The following is a 25948-nucleotide window of genomic DNA, read 5'->3' as shown; positions in this document are numbered from 1 at the left end:
TGAGCCAAAAATTTCAGTTAGATTACGGCAGGTGAAAACTAGGTGATAATCAAATTCGACATAGATTCAAAAACTAGGATCATTTTATGAGAACTATATATCGAAAAGAAATAAAAAATTTACTCAAATCCATGACAATGTATAATCCTCATTTTTTATTATTTGTCTGCAAGCAAAATGACGGTCGTAGAAATTTTATATTGCGAACGAGCATCGGGATATCTTTAAACCAAGTGACCAACGATCAAAATAGAGAAAAAACTATTCATAAATATCGAAAAACAATTAAAATATTATGCAAACGTAAAAAGGGTTTAATTTGTTGCGAACTAATATCCATTTTTTAACAAACGAATCTCTTGACGGGTACTCTGTAGTTATATATTTGAATTCTTGTTACGTCTGATAAATTGGAAGTCGGCAGTGATATTTAAATAAAGCTTATTTAGTTGTAGAATGATGTCGTATACTTTTATTGTTCTATTATGATTTCAACTCAGTATATGTTTGTAATTTCGATTGTTTAAATCTATTCGTTACATTCAACTTAAGCATCTTAAAAAGGTAATTGCAAACATGAAACGTTCCACAACTTAATAATATTTGGTTTCTTTGGTTATAGATTTGGGTTCAACTGAGATCATCTGATTGTGAATAGCAAAAGCAACAGAAACAAAAACTATTCGAAAGCCATGTCAGATTGCACACTTTTCCCTTCCTGACCACCACCAGCATCACTAACTTTCGGTTCCCGCCACATTCCTCGGCCCTACTCCTCCTTGATACTCAACCCGTCGGACAGCCCAGGTCCCTGATCGTTCATCTGTTTCACCTCGAGGCCGTTGATCATGATGTTAACCACCACGGTTGACAGGTTCAACCCCAGCGAAAGGTTCTGGACCAGGTTGGCCAGTCTGTGGTTCTGCTCTTTGTTGATGTCGAAGTTGGCCAGCACGATACAGGCAACACCTTGGGCGATCTGATGTACGGAAATAATAATAGGTGCACGTGAGTCGAAACATTGTGCGGTCAATTTTCAGTTGTGGATGTACGGAACTGCCGGATCCAGCCCGAAGTTCATCTTGATTATGTCACAGAAGAGGGCCGTAACCACGAAGGCCAACGAGAAATGATTGAGGATGTTGGCGACCCGTTGCTGAACTTCACCCTTGTGAAAGTTAACCAGTGTTAGTATGACGGCCAACAGGGCTGCCGAGACCTGCAAATGGGGGTGTTAGGGTGTTAGAAGATGTGCAGGTGGTATCGGAACTGGGGACATTTGAGGCACTGGTGGTGACATTAGGATTGGGGCCAGAGGATTTGCGGGACTATGACTGAAACCACTGTTAGTGCCGCTGGCGGTGGACGAGGGTATGGAATCGTATCTGGTGCGGTCCAATAGCCGCAATGGTTGCGATGAATGTTCAATGCCGAAACCAGATATTATTACGTTCATTAGTGAAATGATAAATATTAATACAACTATAACGTCATTGAGGACGATTGCGGCCGTCTGTTCGTTTTTACGATTAATGTTTAAGCTTCCAATCACCACGAACAGGATTCCTACAACGAGCTGCAAAGTGGAAAAAGAGTAATTTAGAAAACACGACTATTGATTTCTCCTACTAAGCTCCCCGAATGCGTTCTCAATTATCCGATCACCCTGAAACCCATTTCCCCGAATGATCCGTTTTCCAGAGAAGTAATTAATTTGAGAATGACCTTCAATGCCAGACCGGAAAGCTGAAAACATGAAGTATATAAAAGACGCATAAATTTGGTCATATTTGCCAAGGGTAAATCGACAATCTCCAACGGGGGTGGAGCGATTCGGAAGGTTGGCGAACGATCTAAAAGGCATTATTCACCAATTCCATGCAAAACGACCATTTTTTACTACCTTCCACCTAATCAACAGCGTTTGTGTGGTAACTCTGATTTTTTTTAATTACAATCTTAGAAGTACTCCAAGCATCGGAGAATTTGGATAGATTTATAAAGGAATATCTGAGTTTCTGATATTAATTGAGGGGCAAAAACGCAAAGGGGTATAAGTGACATATTCGTCAGTTTTGAGTTACGTATACTGAAAAATTTTACTGTTTCCAAGCTTTCCAACGGTATTTTAGGTGATTTTTCCGTTCTATATATATAAAAAATATTAGTCATAGTAGATTGGCTCGATTTTTTTGATCCCATACAATGCAATTTATACCGATGTCTTGACTGTTTTTGATATCCTTGACTGTTTTTCTTGAACTCCTTATCAGATTCGTAGTGGTAGGGGGAAAGCTGAGCTGAAAGGATTCCGGCGGAAACTCTTGAGAGATCTAGGTGACTTCTGTAAAAAAAATCAATCCTTGGATCTGGATTCAACTAAAGATTTATCAGATCAAGATTTTTTTCCAGGGACCAGATATGGGCCATGCCTGACGCATAGTTCCTAATATTTTTTAGACCCGTAATTGAGCTTTACTCTTTTGTGGAATTGATTATTGATGATTATTAGGTTCTGTAAGAATGAGGTGTAACTCGGACGCGTGTCTTGAACATACTGCTTTATTTGACGGTTTCTCTCAAGGTACATAACAAGGAAGTGTATATGTGTGTGTGCTCCATAAGGAAGTTACCATAACGAGGGGTTATACAACAGTCAATTACAAACTATGTTACATCTCCCCTTTCGAAGAACATCAATAGTATTCGAAGTCATCATCTCTTCTTGGGCGAATCACACGACCACTTCGTGTGCATGTTTCGAAGTCACCTCCGACGTGGCTCCCGTTGAACCTTTCGTGTTGATCAATCGATGTTGGGATATCTCGAACGTCTTCTGATGAACGTTGTACAGGAACAGTATCCATGTAGATAATTGTATCGTCGTTCGATGCTTGGTTGGAACATGATGACCAGCGATTGTTCTTCAGATCACGGGCATTCCTGCGTACAATCTGACCATCTGCAAGTTTTACGAGATAAGATCTTGGTGGTTCCAGCTTCTTGTTGATTTCGCCTTCTTCCCAAGTCTTCGATTTCGGATTCTGCACCATAACTTGCTGCGTCTCAGTGAACTCCGTAGCCTCTCTACCTCCTTTATCAGCGTACTCTTTCTGTTTTATTCGCTTGGCTGCTAATGCATCTGTAGTATTACCGACAAGTTCTGGCTTCAAAGATTTCTGAGTAATCGGCAAAGGTGTTCGCAATCGGCGACCCATTAGACGCTGACTTGATGATGCTAGCTCATTGTCTCTAGGTGTGTTTCTAGATAACAACAGCGCCAATTGTATATCGGAGTCATCTTCTGAACACTTTTTCAATATCGTTTTCGCAGTTTGGACGAATCGTTCCGAAAGTCCATTACTTCTTGGAAAGTGGGGACTAGAAGTTACGTGATCAAACGACCACTGTTTACTAAAATTAGCAAACTCTCTTGATGCATATTGGGGACCGTTATCTGTATACAGTATTCGGGGAATTCCATGACAAGCAAACCATCGTTTTAGAATCGCCACTACCGACCTGCTAGATGTGTCCTTAAGGGGTTCGAAATCGAAGAATCCTGAATAGCTGTCCGCAATCAATATGTAGTCCTGTCCATGGAAATGGAACAAATCAGATCCAACTATCTCGAAGGGCAAGGTGGGTACTTCATTATTGATGATTGTATGCTTTTGGTTCGATTTCTGATGCTTTTGGCAAATAGCGCATGATTCCACCATTATCTTTATTTCTGTCGCCATCCCTATCCAAAATAATTGTTGCTTTGCTCTATTGATACAGCCTTGAATTCCAGTATGTCCCGAATGAATGATACTCAGCATCTTTTGTCTCAGCGTCTTCGGGACAACAACCTGATGAGATTTGAAAACCAAACCTTCATAACATGATAGTTCATCTCGGTAGTTCCAATAAGGACGTAACTCAAGTGGTAGCTTACGTCTATCATCTGGCCAACCAGACATAACTGTTCCCATTAGCAATTGAATTTCTGGATCCCTAGCACATTCGTTCTCCAATTCCAGTTTAGCAGGTTTCGACATTTGGAGCACGATATGAACCTCTAATTCGTCTGCTTTCTCTGGATCATCATTGTTGGCAACATCCCGACTGAGAATATCGGCCAACGGAATATCCTTCCCTTTCTTGTACTGGACTTTCGGGCCATATTGAACAACATCTAGCAAAATTCGTTTAAGACGAGGAGGAGCCCTATCTAACGACTTTTTGTAAATCGACTCAAGCGGTTTATGATCCGTTTCTATTGTGAGGTCCTTGCCATAGACATACTCGTGGAACTTATTACACGCGAAGCGGATTGCAGCGGCTTCCTTCTCGATTTGGGGATAATTCTCTTGAGCCGGCGTTAAAGATTTAGATGCATACGCTACTGGTTTTCCCTTTTGCATCAGAACTGCACCAAAAGCTTTCGAACTAGCATCCACTGAGAGAGTTACCGCTTCGTTGACATCGTAGAAGCTCAAAACAGGGGGCGAAGTCATCAAGCACTTTATTTTCGAAAAAGCATCCTCCTGTTCCTGGTCCCAAAACCATTCGACATCCTTGACTAACAGTTTTCTCAACGGTTCTGTTAAAGCTGACAAATGTTCAATGAATTTCCCCAAGTAGTTTACTGTTCCAAGTACACGCTGCAATTCTAGTCTATTGGTCGGCCGCTTTAATTGCTGAATTGCCTTCAGTTTTTCTGGGTCTGCCTGTAAGCCCTGCTGTGTCACTATGTGCCCCAAAAATTTGACCGAAGTTTGATTGAAGAGACATTTCTCCTTATTAAGCTTGAGACCAGCGGATTCGATTCTTTTCAAAACGATGTTTGTCAATTCCCTTAATTTTTCCTCCGTTTCAGCATGTATTAGTATATCGTCCATCGAGCTTTCCACACCTACTAGTCCCGCCAATAACGTGTTCATTAACTTTTGGAAAACTTCCGGAGCCGAGGCAAGTCCAAAAGGAAGTCTTTTGCAAGTATATCGGCCCCAAGGAGTGGAAAAGGCAAGATATTTCATTGATCGCTCCGATACCGGAATTTGCCAGAAACCTTTTTTCATGTCAAGTATTGTAAAAAATTTTGATTTACAAATCCGTGCAGATATTTCTTCTATTGTTGACAGGGGATGAGTACGACGGAGGAGGTTTCGGTTCACTTGAGACGGGTCGATACATATACGCAGCTTACCTTTTTGTCTTACGATGACCAATGCATTTGTGACCGGCGTTGGCTCGCTAATCGGCTGAATGACACCCATTTTTTCCATCGAATCGAGCTCTTCCTTAACAGCATCTCGTAGTGAATGAGGGATTCGTCGTGGTGGATATGTAGCAAACGTTGGATTTTCAACCAGATCAATATCATACACGAACCCTTTCACACAGCCAAGACCATGGAATAATGACTGATCCATACTTAACTGATCGACTCTAGCAATGAGATTCAGACGAACACTGGTCTTTCGACCGAGAATAGGTGCGACTTCCCCATCCACTACTTTGAAAACTGCTTCGAATGTTTTCCCTCTCACGACAACTGGTAATTTGGCTTCGCCCGCCACGCTCACTTTGTGGTTACTGTAGGAGACCAGCCGCTTGGTTTTCGATGGCAGTAACTCTTCGTTCAGTCCACGGAAAATCTTGAGTGGTATCACGTTGCAAGCCGCCCCACTATCAAGTTTCAACAAAAGCTTTTTGTTTTTTATTTTCACTTCTTCGTACCATGCTTCTTCGACACTGTCATCGTCATCACAAACACTTCCAATGAACAGCTCCTCGACCGATAGTTCACTCTCTTCCTCACAGCTCACTGATTTGATCGCCTTATTCTTCGTGCCACCACTGGCGGCTGCTCCGAAACAGCGTTCGGCGAAATGCCCCATTTGATTGCACTTGAAGCACTTTTTGCCGTATGCTGGGCAGGCACCTCTTTTGTGCTCTCTGCCACACCGGTTGCACTGAATCATCTCACTTTTCATAATGCGATTAGCTTTTGAACCACTCTGCTTAAACACTGAATCCACTTCTACGACGGATGGTTTTCTCATTTCTTGAGACTGCTTCAGCGAGAGTTCATAATTCCGGATCACATCAATGGTTTTTTGCAAATCGAATGTGTCGTCGAGCAACTGCGGAACTAATTTCGCGTGTACCATTCCGGAAATCAAGCGGTCTTTAACCAACGAATCATGAAGAACACTGAACGAGCATTTTTTTGCTTGCTCTCGCACTCGCGTCAAAAAGGCATCGAATTGTTCTCCTTCGTGTTGCACAATTTTTCCGTACACGTATCGTTCATACGTAAGGCACGACTTGGGAACGAAGTAGGCATCAAATTTGGCTTTTAAGGCCGCACGGGACGTCATCATAATCACCCTATCCATTCCAAGAAGCAAATCTCAAGAACCACTCCATATATCGATGCGAAAATGTATCACTATGATTCTATATATGTAGTGCACAACCCGATAAATTTTCAGTTTCATCGGTTCACTAAAACTCGAGATTTGCTTCCACAAAGTTTTGATGATTATTGTTAGAGTGAGACGAAAGATAGGGAAAATAACACGGTCTCCCGTGTCCCCTTAACACATCTATATCACTCTCCTGGGCATCGGACAGCCCGAATGTATCCAACACTCGCACACAGTCTTCACCGATGCGGCTTAGAAAGGTAGCTGCTTGTGTTTGTGTTGGTTTCAGCGAAAGCTCCGTTGCCACCGAATACCAGTGGAACTGACGCCACCAAAGCTTCCACTTTGCCGCCATATTTTCTTCAATCACGAGCGGCTTTGGGGGCTTAATTGATGCTCCTTGCACCAACATAGCTTTTTGATCCATCATCATAACGATCGAATCACTTTCTCAAATATTCCCGTAAACTATCACGACACCGTTTGCGATTTCCGCGTTCGTTTCCACTTATTCTGACACCATGTAAGAATGAGGTGTAACTCGGACGCGTGTCTTGAACATACTGCTTTATTTGACGGTTTCTCTCAAGGTACATAACAAGGAAGTGTATATGTGTGTGTGCTCCATAAGGAAGTTACCATAACGAGGGGTTATACAACAGTGAATTACAAACTATGTTACAGGTTCTACCATCTATTGTAGCAAGGCATCTGCCTACAACACTGGTATAATCTGAAAAGCGATTTGATCAAGAGTGTACTGTTGTTTGTGAGTTACAAACTCGCAACCAGCAATTGAGCTTAATTTTTTTGTGAAATTATGCCAACAATTTTGTATACTCCGTAGTTTCGCCCAGTTGACTTAAATACACGAAGGTTATCTTCGTCATGCCAAATACTTTCTGCAGAGGATCAGAAAGATAAAAGTGATTTTTGACAAACGATTTGAATTGATAATTGAGTATCTAAAAAATCGAAGGCCTGATTTAAAAATATTGAAAGCAAACTTTCTCTTCTGAAATATGCAAATGTTTTTAATAATAGGGACCTAAGGCCCTGTTCCAATTTAAGCATTAAACGCTAGAATTTAGGCCACAAATACATGGTTACTCAATTTTTACATGTTTTTGCTGGTTTAAACTAAAAAAAAACTCAAATTTCGTGTGTATTTTGTTTTCCGTATCCCTTGCGAATTGTCAGATATGAACAACTCCAGTGGAAATTTGTCGGCGAAGTGTACATCAAACGTGATCAAAAGTGACAAGGTTAAATCTAGCGAGCAACTGCAGAATTTACAAAACCCTATAATAAGTGGATTCAAATACATAATTAATCTTCTATTCTATTCAATCCAATATTTATGTTATTTCAATGGTATTGGAAAAAATTACAATATTTCACAATCTTTTTTTTATTCTGCCATCAAGCAGCATAAAATTCTTATGAGGAGCAAATCAAAATCCAAAGCTTGAAAACAAATGTTTTGAAAGAAAAATAAAATATAATCAATTTCTATCAAATATATGGAAAATTTCAAGTCGAAGGATCATCATATCATTGATTTTTTATGCATCTGGGAAAAATCCGGGAATTTGAGAACTAATTTTGAAACACACAAACAATGGACAAAACTTTCTTTATTTTTTTTTCTTAAGTGTTGGAATCCAACCAAAATTGAATTACATTTTGTTCAGTTCTACGCAAAATCCCCAAGTCATTCGGATCTTTAAGACATAAATAGAAGACTTTAAACCAGGCCTGCCCAACCTTTTTGAACCGCGGGCCAAATCGCAGAAATAATTTTGTGTCGCGGGCCACATTTTTAAACGCACAAATTTTCCCATGAAGTCTAACAAAAGTCAGTAAGTGATGTTCAAAAAATCTGACAAAAATCAGTGAATGGAGTAAATTTTATTTAAAGAAATCGAAAAAAAAGAATCCCTCTCAATATTATATGATAATCAGGTCCAGAATATTTTGAAGAATCTGCACCACAAATTTTAATTCTGTGAGAATAATACTCAGGATTTTTTTTTAAATCGTATTCCGAATTCTGTTAGAATCCGACCTAATATTATTAGCATGAATAAGAATGTGCTAGAATCCTGATCAAACTTTTAATTAAAAAATAGTAAGAATGTCCAAGATTCTACAAGAATCGTGCCTAGGATTCCTTCAGAATCTCACTCAAAAATTGTTTTGAAATACTACCTAAAAAACATTGAAAATGCTGAAAAGAATTTCAAAAGAAACCAGCTCAAAATATTACTATAAATTCGTTTAGTGTTCTGTGCAAAAGGTTACATAGCATTACGTTGGATTCTAGAAAATTGTGTATTGAATTCGTTAAAAATCCTGGCTTTGGAATCCTGGTAAAAAAAATCTGTGAGTATCTTGCGAATGTTAAGGTCTTATTTGCTGCTGACAAGAAAAGTAATTGCCAATCTCGATACGTGGGAAATTATTTACATGAAATGGTCAAGAAAATCACATTTCTTTGATCCCAATACGCACTTGAGAAGAAATGTCATTTCAAATGGGACTATCTGTAGGAAATTTGTTGCCTGATTCAGTCTTTTCTTTAGCGATACAGCATACTTAGCTTTATCCGTAAAAGACATGTCCAGAATTCTTAAAAAATCCTGTTCAAGATTTTGTAAAATGCCACCCTAACAAAAGTCAGTAAGTGATGTTCAAAAATCTGACAAAAATCAGTGAATGGAGTAAATTTTATTTAAAAAAATCGAAAAAAAAAGAGTCCCTCTCAAAATTATATGATAATCAGGTCCAGAATATTTTGAAGAATCTGCACCACAAATTTTGATTCTGTGAGAATAATACTCAGGATTTTTTTTAAATCGTATTCCGAATTCTGTTAGAATCCGACCTAATATTATTAGCATGAATAAGAATGTGCTAGAATCCTGATCAAACTTTTATAAAAAAAATGGTAAGAATGTCCAAGATTCTACAAGAATCGTGCCTAGGATTCCTTCAAAATCTCACTCAAAAATTGTTTTGAAATACTACCTAAAAAACATTGAAAATGCTGAAAAGAATTTCAAAAGAAACCAGCTCAAAATATTACTATAAATTCGTTTCGTGTTCTGGGCAAAAGGTTACATAGCATTACGTTGGATTCTAGAAAATTGTGTATTGAATTTGTTAAAAATCCTGGTAAAAAAATCTGTGAGTATCTTGCGAATGTTAAGGTCTTATTTGCTGCTGACAAGAAAAGTAATTGCCAATCTCGATACGTGGGAAATTATTTACATGAAATGGTCAAGAAAATCACATTTCTTTGATCCCAATACGCACTTGAGAAGAAATGTCATTTCAAATGGGACTATCTGTAGGAAATTTGTTGCCTGATTCAGTCTTTTCTTTAGCGATACAGCATACTTAGCTTTATCCGTAAAAGCCATGTCCAGAATTCTTAAAAAATCCTGTTCAAGATTTTGTAAAATGCCACCCTTGCTTATAATACTGTCAAGAATAAATGTCGAAGGAAGTCATGGTTGAAACACCCAGAATTAGAGATTTAGAATTTAAATCATTCATAAAATGAAATATGTAGAAGCTTAAAAAAACAAAACAATTTAAATAATGAATAGCTAGAATATTAGTTTGAAAACTAATTGTCAATTAAATATGCTTAGTATGTTCTAATTTCGGGTTGGTAGAATATTCAACGGGTAAAATATGAGAAGAATCTTCAAAACCTCCGCGGGCCGCAAAAAAAGACGTCGCGGGCCGGATGTGGCCCGCGGGCCGTACGTTGGGCAGCTCTGCTTTAAACAAATCGATTTATAGTACACCCGATTCTGTTTTTGCACGGGGGATGCGTACCAAGCAAAAAAAATCAGTTCAAAATTTCAAAAATTGTGCAAAAAAAGTAACACCATTTCTCGACGTTTCATGAAAAAATAAGGTTTTGGCGAAAAAAAATGTATGGAAACTTTTTTTTGCACGGCCGTGTAAAAAAATCCGTGCAAAAACAGATTCGGGTGTAGTTCCTTTTTTCTGAATTTGAAACATCTGGTATTTTTTTTTAGAAAAATATGCCGATTCTGGGGTCCCCGTTTCTGTATTCCTAAATTCTCAAAGGTAGAAAAGTCCTATTGAGAATTTTCGAATATCTCATGGAACTTATTTTTGCAAATGGACAGACTCGCACAATGTTTGAATATAAAATCATATAAAATATTGAGTATCTACTCAAACCTTAAGGCTGCGACATATTTTAAGAAAACCTAATATTTTACCCTACCCAGAATTTAACATGGTCTACATATCGATCATAATTCAAGGATCTTAAAGAAATACAGTCAACTCTCCCTTACTAGATATTTCGTACCTCGATAAGAAGTTAGAGAACCATAGTAAAATTTGATTTTTCTGGCTACCTTGATGGTCCCCTTGGATTGCATTTGCGCTGGTTTAGTGTACTATAACTCGATGTCTCCCTAACTCGATGGTCCCTTCATTAACGAGTTATGGAGTTAAGTAATAAGCACTGGAAATCCTGTAGAAAATTTAGGATGATTTTTCTTGAGTAAAACATTGAAGTATTCGCTATATTTGAAGAAGTTTTTGTTATGTTCCTGTAGTTAAGCTTGAATCTAGGCTTGAATTAATAAAAAATATCGCTGTAGAAATTTTTTGGAACAATTCCTGCGTAATTAGCTGCAGGTTTTCTTGAAAAAAAAAAAGTATTTTAAGACATCTTGAAGAACTTCCAAATCAAGCCTTTGAGATTTCCACTACGCAATTTCTGCAGCTATCTCTGAGAGAAGAATCGGAAATACTTAGTACAGATATTTTAGGAGGGATCTCTGGATGAAATCTTGAATATCTTTCTGAAATAATAGCTCTGGAACAGAATTTATGAAGGTTTATCTGAGAAAATCCCGGGAGTTTTTTTTTCAACTTTTGGAGTTACAATGCAGTTATCGTTATCGAGCGCCAAAAAATGTCCTTTGAAAGTAATCGAGTTTTGACAAAGAGTAGCAAAACCGTAACGTGTCTCTATTTGTACTAAACATCTGACATAGCTTTCTTGGCGTTAAAAAGCAAAAATCATAATTGAAAAAACCAAACCGAATTCAGTTAAAGCCAATCACACCACACAACCACTCCCATAAATCAATTCAATCTAGCACATATTTCAAAACCATCGGATCGAAAGCCGATATCATCAGGTTGAGCATGGTAACCATAAAGGCACCGCCGGTTACTATATAATTTATCACATTGGCTGATAGATGGTACTCCGGAAGATGCAATCGACAGTCACGCAGCAAACTGAGCGAAAGGTTCAGGACACCCATCGTAACCTTTGGCGTTGGAGGGGTGGGAACGACATTAGTTTTACATGGTCGTGTTAAGAGGGGGAGGAGGAGAAACCCATTGAACGGTTAGTAAAGTGCACGCACATACATATAAGATGGGGAAGCGGTGACATTTTAGCGGTTCGGGACTCACCTGTAGGATGATGGAGATACTGATCAGGGTGAGCATCAGGGTGTAGAACTCGTGCTTCTCGCCGACCTGCAGGATGTACTTGAGCTGCGAAGCGTTGGCCGTCAGCAGAGCAATATCCAGCATGCCCTGTGCGATCGTCTTTTTCGTCGCATACCGGTTGGCGTCCATCGACTTGAGCTGTTGGAAAATAATTGAGTTAGGAGTGGATTCACAAAAAAAACTATGATTGAATTACGTTTCTCTAATAGATCCAAATAAGTAATAAAACATTCTGAATTGGAAATGCTCGTTCTCTGAATGGTAAAGAGAACGAACTGTTCAATTTTCTAACAGCCAAAACAAACATATAGCAGTTATTACTGAAACTTATTTGAAACCTGGATCCAAACTTCTTTGTCCTCCTGTAAGAATTGGTGTTCCTCATGGCAGCATTCTGGGACCAATATTATACAATATTTTCACATCTGACTTACCTGAGTTACCTCAGGGATGTCAAAAATCCTTGTTTGCGGATGACACAGGCCTCTCCGCCAAAGGACGAAGCCTGCGTGTCATCTGTAGTAGATTGCAAAAAAGTTTGGATATTTTTGATATCTACTAATGCTTCCAAAGCTCAACTTATAATATTTCCACATAAAAACAAGTTCATCATTTGAAACCATCAGGTAGATGCCTATATATATGAAATGCATGTAATGTTTGAAACTATATTTATAAACGAATATAAAAATATCAGCATTTGCAATTTTTGAGCCTCTATAAATTTGCAATAACAAATCACAAATCTAGCAATTTATAACTTTCTAATCGTCTTCCAGCGTGGATCCTTTCCCTATCGTTTCGGCACATATACCGAGGCAGATTTAATGCTAATTTCATTAAGAAATCGAGCATAACTTATGCGGCAGCCAATTAAAAGAGTAGCCAGCAATATCCCTTCGGCAAATACGGCCGGCCGGGCTTTGACACATTGTCAGAACGAATTTGATGTGACAATAATAGCACGGACGGGATTATAAGCGAATGTATGCACTAGGGTGACGACCAAAACGCAAAAATTGCACGCTAACGATTTCGATAAAGTTCCCCTCGTTTCACAGTAGCGCGTAGTAATCTTATGACACACATAGCGCACAGTGGCCCGAAGTTTGCCAAAATTCAAACAATGATGTGAATTTTTGCTCTGATATATTCTGGCAATCTTCAGTATTGAACAACTATTCCACGAAGTTTTAGATCGATTGGTATACATTTCGATTTACATCATGTGAACTACATACAGAAATGTCTGCAAAAATTAAATCTTGAATTTTTAAAATTTCTTAGACGTTGTTCAATCGAAATACTGTTCTCAACCAAATTAAGCTAAACCGGTCTCATACTTTGTTTTGAAGAAGTTTTGAATCGTGTTTGACAAATTTGACATTTAAAAATATCAATAAGTGTGTAACTTAGAACTTCTTAAAAAAAAATGATTGATTGGTTTAAGCAATCATTTCTATCAAATGACTTTCAAAAATTATGTTTTATCAATGAATTATATCTATTTTTAATAAGATTCGTACTTTTTGCAAACATTTGTGTGGACTGCGGCCACTGTGCATCGGTCCGTTTGATGTTGCCTCTTCGAATCGAATTCGCGTCATGCGTATTTTGGAAGGGTTTATGGGTAAACTGTTTCTTCCTGAGAGTTTTCCACTCGGCACCTACTTGTAATAACTGTTTCGTCAAGCTCTCCCTCCTTGTAAGGCCCGGCCTCGTAATACAATTACCGAAGTGATTATAGATTCCCCCTTGCGCTATTGTGTGAGTTGGGAATTTTTGTGTCACTTGCGCGTATCGTCTGATCTCCAGATCAGGAGGTGGTTTCTGTTTGGCTTTCGTTCATCACGCATCGATGCCGAGATTACGTTGGTACAGTGGAGCGCGGAAAAGGTGGAAAAGCGTTTATTACAATTATATAGTACCTGGCGTTCGAAAACCTTAAAAGCGTGCAGATCTACAGGCATGGTCCACATTTCGCCGTAAAGGACTACCGGTCTTACAAGCGTATTATACATGCTACATTTGATACGGGAGTGAATCTTTTTTTTCTGGAGCCATATCATCCGCGAAGCAAAAAAATTTACTGGATCTGTTGAAAATCGTTCCACGGTGTTTGGCATAACGCTTTCTAGCAGCAGTGATGAAAGTCTTATTGAAGTCTCTGGCGAGATTCAAACGAACTGAAGTGTTTTATTGAATGCTTCCCACAGTTTTACATCAACCACCAAGAGCGTTTCTAATTCCAGCACATAAATTCACAAATTAAAATACGATAGAGTTTTTGTTTTTGAAATCCTTGGACGAATTCCTAAAGATCCAACGGAATTCCAAATTTAAGTACTGAGAAACATGTTATTATTTAATATAATTTTCATGAGAACTTCTTGCAGAAGCATAAAAAAATCTTCTAACATCATAGAAAGAAATTCCTTTCGTAACTTCTGGCATCTGAATATCAAAAAAGAAACATATTGTAGAAACTTTATCTTGGTGTGAGTATTATAGGCTCCAGAGATTCCTACCGGAGTACGGGTCACCGTTTCTTCAAGAATTGTGAACGTTTCTCGAGTAGGAGCTGCTGAAATACTTCCAGTGAGTTCTTCAGAGCTTCTTTCATTCAATTCCTTCAGCGGATTCTCACATGATGCTTGAAGAAATATCTTACAGATTTTCTTCATAAAATCTTGCAGGTTTTATCAATGAATTCTTTCAAAGATTCGTCATGAAGTTCCGCCAGGTATTCGCTCCAAAATTTCATCCAGGGAATACTCAATAATATTCTACTAAAGTAGTTTCCTAAGTAAATATTCCATAAATCCTTTACAAACTTCGTATACAGTTGCCGCTAGGAAATGATAAGGAATTTTTTTACAGTTATTCTATCAATTACTCCTATTCTCAAGAATTCTTCAAGGGTCCAGAAGCTTCATCGGAGATCCTTGCTGGAATTCCTTCCTGTGGAATTGATTCCGATACTTCTCAACCAGTTTCTTTAGGGATTACTCATGGATGTTGTTTTGAAATACCTCTTATACTTCTCACTCTCACTCTCTTGAAATACCTCTACATATGAAATACCTACAATCATTTCTCTATACAGAGATTTCAACAGGGATTCCACTAGGGTCAGATATGCCCCAAAAATAACTTTTGTTCGCCATAAGACAATTTAGACCGGGTCTGCAGAAATACCTTTCAGCAATTGATTCCTTTAGAGATTTAGCAAAGAGTTACTGCAGGAATGTCTCCAGTGAATCCTTAATAGATCCCTCCAGTACAATCATTACTGGGATTCTTCCAGAAATTTCTCCAAGCATACCTTCAGGATCTGGTTCGAGAATAATTCTTCCAGGAATACTCCGGAATTTCTCCAGGGATTTTACAAGCGATTTCTTCTGTTATTCCTTCAGAGATTCGTCTAGAAAATCTTTCAGAGACTTCTTCAAGGATTCATCTAGGATACTTGCAGATATAACTTCAAGGCTTTCTTCAGGAATTACTCCAGGAGTGACACTAGGACAATCTGTACAAAAATCACTCAAAACATTTCTCTCGTGTTTTCTCTAGAATTTCTTGCGAGGGTTCCTCCACGGACACGTACAGATAACCCCAAGTAGTTCTCTCGAGATTCGTCCAGAAATTATTCCGAATATTATTTCCAGAATTCCTCCACGCATTGCTCCAAGGATTCAACCGGGAGTTCCTCCAGATGTTCTTCAATTTACGAATTCTTCAAGGGATTCCTCAAGAACTCCCTCTAGGAATTCTTCCAGAGCTACCACAAGAAAAATTGCTACATGTCTTACTCCAATAATTTCTCCTGATAATCCTCCTGGGATTTCCCGGGAAGTTCACCAAAAAAAATCTTCCGGGATTCCTTCAACAATTCCTCCGGAGAGGCTTTCATGAATTCCTGCAGGGTTTTATCAGACATTTACCTAAGAATTTCTCCAGGGATTACATTGGGAAAATCTACAAAAATTCCTTCAGGAAAATCTCTCCATGGATTCCTCCAGAGATGTTTCCTAGGATTTCTCCAGAAACTCCAACATGAATCTTTAAAAAAAATGGCGGTGGAAACCCTGGAGGAATTTTCCTTCTTTTTTTATGGAATCCTTGAAAGAATTCATGATTCTCTGTAGGAACTTCTAGAGAAAAGCTCGGGGGTTTTTTGGAAGGCCCAGTATGAATCTCTAGAGAAATTTCAAGGAGATTCTGTGGAAAAATCCTTAGAATAATTCATGTAACGTTTTTCCTGGAGGTATCCCTGGAAGAGTTCCTGAAGGAAACTCTTGAGGAATCCCTATAGGAATTTCTGAAATTTTCCTGGAGGAATCCTGAGAGAGTCTTTGGATGAGTTTTTGGAGGAATACCAGAAAAAAACGCCTGAAGAATCTCTGGGGGAACCTTTGTAGGAGTCATTTGAAGTTATCTCTACAATAATTCTCGGAAAAGTTTCCCTGAGGAATCCTTGAAGAAATTCCTGAGAAAAGTCCAAGTAATGATTTCTGGCAAAAACCGCTAGTGCAATCCTTGGAGAATTCGCTGTAGGGAGTTCGCTTAATCTCATCTTGGAGGAAGTTCTGGTAGAATCCCAGCAGGAATACTTGGAAAAAATCTTTGTAAGAGTCTCTGGAGGTATTTCGAGAAGGAATCCTAGAAAAGTCCACACGAGAATCAGTGGAAAAAATCCTGGGTAATTATGGTTTTCCTTGAGAAATTTCTGACAGAATATTTTGAGGAATCTAGAGTAATATTTTACTTGGATTGTTGAAGGTATCCTTAACGAATTCTTGATAAATCAGTTATATAATCCCTGAAGAAATCTTCGAAGTAATGCATGAAAAAAAAAAAACTTTTGGAAAATCAATGTAACATACAGATAGTAATACGTTTTTGTAATAATTAAGATAAGCAACATTTTCCTAAGTGAATGACCCATGTTGTCCCTATTGTCTTTATATTAGTCAAATTAGCTAAATTTCTATATGAAATGTCATGTTAAATAGCAAATAATACATAATCAAAGTTTCATTCATGTAAAAACACTCATAAGGTAGTTCCAGTTATATCGTCATAGAGGAGTTTCACAGTCCATTCCAACTGAGCAACCCCTTTCCCGTATCTTACATTTTACGCGCGCTAGCATGTGCAAATCCGTGGCACACAATTTCATTACACCATGTGACAAAAATCAAGCTAAACATGATCAAAACATCACATTTGAATCCCGGTGGTACAATAGACCATCTCGATTCGCGGTGTAAAAAGCTAGAATGAAAAAAAGGTAGCCTACCTACATTTATTTGAAGGGGATGATGGAAGGGACACGATGTGCCCGAGGCAACATTTATTTGTCGTCAGAAGTAATTCGAAACTATGTTATTAGGAGGTGACATTCATTTTTTTCCTTCCCGTTTTCAATATGGGGTGTGCATCGTTTGCGGGAAAATCATCATCCACGCATCGGTGCATTTTCAAGCTTTTCGGCACAGCTGAGGCAAAACTCATCCTGGAGTTTATCACCGAATCGAGAGAACTTGCACGGTGTTGACTGTGGACTGTGGACGATATATAATTCATAATCTGCCCCGCTGAGATGACGTGAGCTGTGTAGCACGTGGTTCGAAATTGAAGAAATACGAGACGTCCTTCCGTCCTTCTGTAAATAGTGGGTAGATGATTATTTTATGCAGGCTACGAACTTTTTCTACGGCCAGTATTTGATTAGCTGGTATAATGGTAAAATATTTGATTGGATATTTTTCGCGAACAGATATCAGTATCGATTGGATCACGTGTAAGATGCGGATTTCCTTTGGAATGATGAAATGGATAATGTTGAAAATTGCATTGAATTGAGCAATCAGCTCGATGCTTTTAACAAACTTTTCGAGCAGCACATCAAAGCAATCTCTAGAATCCAAGTGAGGAAGTAAAGTGTTCCGCAAATGTTTCTCTTATCATCACTAAACTGAATGTTGTTCAAGGTCATTTAAGAGGTCTCTCAAGTAACTACTAAAAATCAACTGAAGAGACCAATAGTGAAATAAAGTATTTGTTTCCCAGTCCAAATAATCATAATCAAAAAGAAAACAAAATATGGCAATCGTCGGAAACGCCTTTCTCTAGAATTTTAATTAGTTTACTTCAACAAAAGTGATCTAAAAAATGTTGAAGCTATAGAAAAAGCAAGCTTGAATATTTTAATAATTAATAAAATACATATCGCAGCTACTATTGAAACATGTTTGAAACCTGGATCATAACTCAGCAGTGATTCAAACGTGTTTGTAAATTATAACAAACACCTCAACGGAGCATGTGGTCAAAGACGAAATAAAGACCTCAATGTTTCTTGCAGTTGCCCAAAATGTTATGGCATGTAAGGTAATAGAGCAGAATCTAGAATGTCGTGAAAAGTGTACTGCTATCTGTCAAACTTGGGTACCTTTTGCAGTACCTAGGGATCAAATGCAGTACTAGAAGTGGTACGCATTGTGAACCCGTCTACTATGTCTCTATTCACCTCTAATGTGGTGGTGCTGCAACATTTTTTGAATTTTGTTCACTAAATTTTTACTAGAAGTAGTGACATTTTTCGAAAGCTACACTGAAAAAGCATGGCTATTTTTTTCAGCATTGGATTGACCAACATTTTAAACCGGCACGGTATTAGAACCGTAATCTTTGCAAGATTTTAGCGGAAAATCTGAAAACTATTCGAAACCATTAAAACAGTCATTCCAGTCATCCTGTAAAAGTTTGAGTTTACCCTTCAGTATGATTAGAAAATTAGGAATAAAAAAAACTGCTTTGTCAAAATACCCACGTCTGCTACGAAGTAATATTGCCTTTTGAATGAGATATAGTGAGTTTTAATTAGACGTGTTATCTCAGAGATATGGACAGACATTTTTGTATGCTTTTATGAGGGTGAACCAAACCTTTTGCAAAGGCAGTGTTTAACTCTTTGAGTCATTAGAAACCAAAATTTTCGAAATTTTGTTTGTTTTTGTTGAAACATAGCTTGTTAAACTTACTCTCAGAGTTGTTTATTTGCCTTCTCAATGCACTGAACAGCAAGTTCATCTGCTACAAACTGACTATGCAAAAAATGACGAGGAATCCTTCAACTACAGATTTAGTCTACTGACTGATCCTAGTCAGCTTTGTAGCCAATTGGTAGCCCACACTGTGATTCTGATCACGTTTCTGTTAGATTTTCAATTTCCCTCATAGTGATTCAGGCTACTTCCAATTATTAGAGGAGACTGGTGAGATGTGATTCCTTTTTCTTAATTTCGTTTTGACGAGATTTCTGCACAGGCTCTCAAGTAGGTGAACTGGGGGCATAATGCCCATGTTAAGGAATGAAGCAATTTGTGCTTCAATATATATTATTTTTTATAAGCTCTTTTTTTAATCATGATCTGATAGACACTCATGTTTTCTATAAAATAGTATAAACAGCCAAAAGGATTCAATAAATCAATTTTCAAAAAATTGCGTGCTGGTTTGCATTTTTGTTTCTATGCGGGGTAAAACGCGCTATCTGAGCACAACCCTATTTGCATATATATCAGGGCGTTTGATCAGATGGCTCAATTTTAGGGAGACTGGCGGTAATTTACCCATGATAAAGAAAACAGCAATTTCAGATGTGGAAAACATTCTTTTATGCTCTTTTCTAATTATGATCGGATGTACAAACATGTTTTCTATTAAATAGAAGAAACAGCCATTTATCTTAGTTCTTCTGGAGTTTATTAATCAATATTTAAAAAATGCGTGCTTAACTGAGTTTGTATTTTTATTCGGGGTAAAACGCCCCGCTTGGGCACGGTGTTTAGTTCACTAATAGTATATATGCTGATGCGAAAATATGCATTTGTAAGTTTCCAGTTTGTGCGTAAGCTTTTGAAGGCTTTCCAAGGAGGGCAGGATCCTTAATAAATTTCAGAATTTTCAAAAAAGCAGTTTTTTCGTTCAAAATTAACTAAGCTTAAATGAGAATGCGTTCACTGTATGCTATTATCCAATCAAAATACAGTGAACGTTTTTTTAGCGAACAAATTTCAATTTTAACTAGAAACTTTTGAAGTTTCGATGACGGTTTCTTAAACGTTAGGATAAATTCAACACTTTTTTTTTCGCACATAATAAAAACTATGTGAGTGCCCAAGACGTTTCTCGATGATAGTTTTAAAGGTTGACCTGAAAAGTAACCTAGAAAACCACACAAAATTGCAACGAAAACATTCATATTATTGTTTCTTATGAAACAGTTCATTTAAATCAGGGCTGCCCAACGTACGGCCTGTGACCTCATTTTGTGCGGCCCGCGGAGTTTTCGAAGGTTCTTCTCATATTTGGTCCGTAGACTATTTAGCAACCCTAAGTTAGAACATACCTAGACTAATTGTTTTAGTTTTCAATTTGATTTCAGGCTAATATTTTAGCTCAATAATTATTCAAATTTATTTCTCTTTTCGAATCTCTTTAAGTACTTGATTTTAAGAATGATTAAAGTTCTCAATTTCGATTTCTGGGCGTTTTTTTACTCGATATTGAAGGGACCATCGAGTTAGCCATGAAAACCAACTTTTACTATGGTTCTCTAACTCGATATCGAGACACCGAATATCGAGTAAGGGAGAGATAACTGTATAAGATAAACAACAATGCTTCTAACATGTCTTCCTTCAACATTCAATAAATGAAGCCTTAATAAAACTCATTTCCAAAATTCTGTCTAATTTTTTAAACATAATTTCACTGAATTTTAGTCTAATAGTCTCACAGAATACTATGAAATTTTCACGAAGAATCCTTGGCAGGATTATAAGAAAACAAGACAGATTTTTTTACAGATTCTTCACAAAATCTTGGGCTGGATGTTTGAGGAATCCAGGACACGACTTCCACGGGTAACATGGGCAAGATTCTCACAGAATCTTCATCCGATTCTATAAGCTTCTATTCTAGAATTCAAAGAATTCAATACGTAATTTTCTAAAATCTTGGACTAGGTTACTGTAAGACCCTTTGTAAGATTGTGTCATAATCTGGGATTCTTAAGGAATTCTGTGCACAATTCTTATAAAATCCTGGACAATCTGATCAAGATTTTCGGATCATTCTAATAATACTAGGTCGGAGTCTGACAAAATGCGGAGTATTTTTTTTTAAGTCCAAGGCATTATTCTATCAAAGTCCAAAATTTGTGGGGTAGATTCATCTTAACTAGATTATTACATAACTTTAAAGGTAATCTCACAATATCCAGCAGGATGCTCAGGAGAAATTATCTGTTTTCCGATTCTCCAAATGAAATTTGTTTCATTCAATTATTTTTGTCAGATTTCATGAACTTTATTTACAGACTTTTGTAAGATTTCATGCAAATATTTACGCATCTCAAAATGTGTCCCGTGGTTCAAAAAGGTTGGGCAGGCCTGATTTAAATGGTGTCTAAGTAAGCCCTGCGAATAGTCGATTAATTGTTTGCAGATGGAAGGGTTCAATTCATTAAACTCTTCTAGAAAACTCCATTGTACAATTATTGAATGTCAAACCAAATTTAAGGTGAAGATGAATCGAAGCCAAACCTCAAATTTTCAAGAGCACGGAGCTGGAGAACCAAACGTCCGTTTAAGCTGAAAAGTTAATCGATTGGTCACTAGCTGGTGGTGACCAATCGATAAACTTTTCAGCTCAAACGGGTGTTTGGTTCTCCAGATCCGTGCTCTTGAAAATTTGAACTTTGGCTTCGATTCATCTTCACCTTAATAAAATCAAGAGTAGCTAACAGTTAATGCGACATCACTAAAATTGTGATAATTGAAGTTTAATTATAGCATTCTTGACTGTCTGTATGGAAAACTTCCCCCGCTGATCCACTAGGGCAAGTGTACCATTAGTGGTGCACCTAAGGGAAAACTGCTAAAACACGGTGTTAAGATCATGAAATATATGATTTGAACGTATCATTCGATAGATCTCAAATCCTTCTATCATTCAAATGTATAAAAATCACGATTCATTTGAAATTTCCCTGCAAAAAGCCTTGCACCAATTATAGGAACACTGTTCCTTTAGTGGAGGTATATTTTAAGGATGGTTCCTTTAGTGGCGCAAACCATTGATTTCTTATGGGACCCTCCACTATGGGTACTGATGCACCACTATAGGTGCAAAGGAGCAAAAAAATTAAGCAAAATAATTGTTTTAAATAGTTTTACGGTTAAATTTCATGAATATTATTCGATTACTTGTATCATTTTTGCATCGTACATAATACAAAAATATCACATAATCATTTATTAGCGCGAAACATGCCAAAACACACTACCTCCACTAAGGGAGCGTTTGCCCTATGCCCCTAATTACGGTACTAATGTGATGGTAGTTAAAATCGAAAAAAAAAAAGAAAACTTTAAAGTAAACACTGTTTTTGAGCTGGGGATGACTTGATCTTTTGTTTTTACTATATTATTTGCAGCCAAGCGAAGTATTTTTTTTTTCTATAAGGCTGATACAAATATTAAATTTCTTTTATGTCCGAGACCACTTGGAAGGTATAAGGGGGGGGGATAAAAATAAATAAGGAACAAAAAATGAAACTGAAAAAAAAAGTTGTTAAACTGTTTTTAATCGTCCTCTGAATCATTGTTTAACTTGTTTTTTACTTTGTAAATTGAAAAAACTTTTTTTTTCTCCCCTTCAAAATTTTCGGATTTTTGAAGGGGGGGGGGGGGGTGACATAAAAGAAAATTAATATTTGTATCAGCCTAACATATTTTATTTTCAGGGATATTACAATTACTATTACAAATACTAAGAAAGGTTCCAAATAGAATTGTATTGCACCACATAAATAATGTCTGTATATCAGTCGAGGGATCGAGTGTTCCCAATCTATATCTTTCGAATCAAATCATAAAGAACATGAAAACATCTAAAATATGAGAACTTCATGTTTTACGTTTGATTTTTCTGATTTAAATCCTAAACTTTAGAAAATTTGGAATGATTTATGAAAATATTTGTAATTTTTTTTGAGATTTCTCTAAGCCCAAAGATCTTTTTTGAATTTCATTTGAGTTGTCAAAAATTGTCTAAAACATTACTCTTTATACCATCTGATGGATTTCCAACTCTGAGCTCTGGCTTGTATTTCGTGTAGACGAAATATTGCATAAAATTACTTAGAATAAAACTGGTTCAGTTTTCGAGAAAATAGGCTGGCATCAAGTCTACACAGTCTCTTCTATAGCAAAGCCATACTGAATATATCGAGGTAGATTCCTGAACGTTCCAGAAACTTTTCGTAATGGAAATTTCCTTCACTTCTTTGGGCATGAAGTATCATCGTGCCTATCACAAACGATAGTAAAATGGAAAGAGTGAGAGAGCTAATAGAACGCTAGATTGGGGAAGCAAGCTCATAAAACAGGATAGTAGAGAAGAGATGTTTCAAACGAATTTCATTCATAAAAATTCAAACAACTTCTCACCGGTTTATCTTTTCCATTCGGATACATATTCTCAGCTATTTATACGCACTAATTTTAATTGGTAATTGTTTCACCATTCCATTCAGTTCAGAGAGTTCAACTAACTGTTGATCAAACTTTTTCGCACAATTACAAGGTATGTTCTAGCTTTGTCTGTTCTTACACAAATGTCGATCGCCTAATAACGGCTTGGATAGAAGGCTGTTTATTACTTATCGATTTTTCAACCACAAACGAGGATGCATTATGATGTATGCTCCCAATCAATGGCCTATGGTGAAAGTAAATTGCCTCAGTTCTTCATAGCCTCTCGGAAAAACACTGTGTCAACTAATTGTCGTATTCCATTATTGATATCGCCAGCCGTACATTTCACACGGGCTGGTCGCGGGCATTGATTGCTGGTAATTAGAAGCTCCGCCAGGTGAGATTACTTACCACTCGGTCGCTTTCGCCACCGGTGATTGCTGCTGGCAGGATCGAAGCCATTTCGACTATGGTTGACCACTGGCTTAGAATATTCCACAGAAAAAGCGCAATTTTTCGGTTGACCGAGATACCTCTTCTTACGCACTTCACACAGAAAGCGAGACAAGTATCGCGGAACTTACGAGAGTCTGCTAGGAAACTGTAACCCCTCCGGGATCAACGTAACGCTTTTTATACTTCCAACACTTCCTTTGTTCTATTCTTGCAGTTTGCAACGAATCCTGGCAAGGAATGTGCCTCGCATTCCTGCCATTAGGCAAATGATTCTATCATGACGCGAGATATCGATTGCGAACCAATCCAGCGCCTTTCACAGTAGACAACCTAGTGTCCTGGCAGGCTCAAAGCGAAGTCTACGAACCTAGAATAGCACCTATACTAAACACATGGGGGGTTGCCTCCTTAACGGTTGACTAGCAACCGTTAGTCGTAAAACAAAAACGGTGTTGCAAGTGAACTTGGTAGTGCAACAGCAGCGCGTGCTCTCCATATGGAGTCCGTTGTCTTTTGTCGTGTTTCCCATATGAAGCAAACCTGTTCTAGGGAACGAATCCTTTCGCGAGCTTTCATTCATGCCGATTACGTTATCGTACGATGAGTGCACTGAACATGCAAGTCCAGCTGCAGTGCAATGTCGTTGTGCGTGATTGCAATCAAGCCAGGTCAGGCCGAAGTGCCACATAATTGTCTGGGAATGTGGAATTATGCAAAACAGGATATTGAACTTTAAACTCCAGTTACTACTCACTATGTCCTTTCGACCTTTTGTCTTTCGACCTTTTGTCATAGATTCGACCGAAGGAGCAAATCCTTGAACACTGTTCAAAGTCTGTTAGTTTAATGAAATACATTGAGTCACATATAAATCAGAAATTGTCAATTATCATTATCCATCCTTTTTTCTGACTCTTTTTCAATCTGGTGAAATTTCTGCTCAGCCTAGTGGTAAAGTCCTCTGCTACAAAGCAAAGCTATGCTGAAGGTGCCTGGGTTCGATTCCCGGTCGTTTCAGGATCTTTTAGTAAAGAAAATTTTCATTATTTCCCTAGGCATAGAATATCATCGTGTGTCTGCCATACGATATACGAATGCGAAAATGGCAACTATGGCAAATAAAACTCTAAATTTATAAATGTAGATGTGCTCATGGAACATTTACCTGAAAACCAGGATCTGTCACAGTGTGGAGGTAATGCTAACACGCCCGGGCGATCAGAGGGCCTTAGTCAATTAATATATTTCAATTTGTTATACGAAATCTCAAAAAGACTCATAGAAACATTGAGATTATCATGACACGGTAAAGTTGCCAAAATCTAATTGTGCCTAAAACGAACTGTGGCAACATCGAACGGGTACTGTACTATGTTACTCTATTCTAAGAAATTACTCTATAAATAGGCAAGGCCAGACGACATTCTTAGTTTAATCTTTTTACTAGAGTTGGGCCAAATGTTGCACTTTTTCAACATGTTTCAAAATTCACCATTATCAATTACATTCATATACATTCGAGGGAATAAGGTACCGTAAAACAGGGTAACTTTGATAATGCGGGTAACTTTGATAGTGCGTAACACACCGCATACTAAATGAAATATCATAATTTCTGTTAATCAGTTAAGCAAAACTTATGCAAAACTAAAAAATATTAGTATGACACTTCATGTAAGAGCCGTTTTCATCTTAATCAAGATTATTTTAGGCTTTTTATACGAATTTAAAAAATTTACACAATTTTAGCATTTTCAAAACGCTTACAAACAATCTGTTCTACGATCACTATTTCATGTAGTTTTGAATAGTTGGCCACTTATCTTTGATAGCCTAGTTATCATAGAACTTGAATACGGTCTCAAATATCTTAGCGAAAAGCATATTCACAAACTGGGACCATTTTTGTAATCTAAGTCAGAAATTTCCATATAACGTTAAACGCCTAGAGGTATGCAATGCCCTACAAATGTTCGTTATTCATTCAATTTTGTTCGA

General features: G+C 37.6%; 1 protein-coding gene across 4 annotated transcripts; it reads right to left on the bottom strand.

Annotated features, from left to right (window-relative positions):
- Positions 1 to 452: 452 nt before the first annotated feature.
- Positions 453 to 24306, bottom strand: LOC5577994 (ninjurin-2). Of its 4 annotated transcripts, none has more exons than XM_021852067.1 (3): positions 23906 to 24301; positions 11904 to 12080; positions 453 to 1576 (listed from the first exon to the last, which is right to left on the bottom strand). In XM_021852067.1, the coding sequence occupies exons 1-3, from the start codon at positions 23954 to 23956 to the stop codon at positions 1235 to 1237; spliced, it is 570 nt and encodes a 189-aa protein (XP_021707759.1). In that variant the 5' UTR covers positions 23957 to 24301; the 3' UTR covers positions 453 to 1234. The 4 variants fall into 4 exon arrangements, with proteins under 4 accessions (XP_021707759.1, XP_021707762.1, XP_021707760.1 ...); XM_021852070.1 differs by having other exon boundaries at positions 453 to 1219; positions 23906 to 24297; XM_021852068.1 differs by lacking the exon at positions 23906 to 24301 and adding an exon at positions 23468 to 23606 and having other exon boundaries at positions 1095 to 1576.
- Between the last annotated feature and the right edge of the window lie 1642 nt (positions 24307 to 25948).

Source organism: Aedes aegypti, chromosome 3 (assembly GCF_002204515.2).
Source record: "Aedes aegypti strain LVP_AGWG chromosome 3, AaegL5.0 Primary Assembly, whole genome shotgun sequence".
NCBI lineage: Eukaryota > Metazoa > Arthropoda > Insecta > Diptera > Culicidae > Aedes > Aedes aegypti.
The sequence above is the reverse complement of the archived record's forward strand: the minus strand, read 5'-3'. Positions and strand labels throughout refer to the sequence as shown.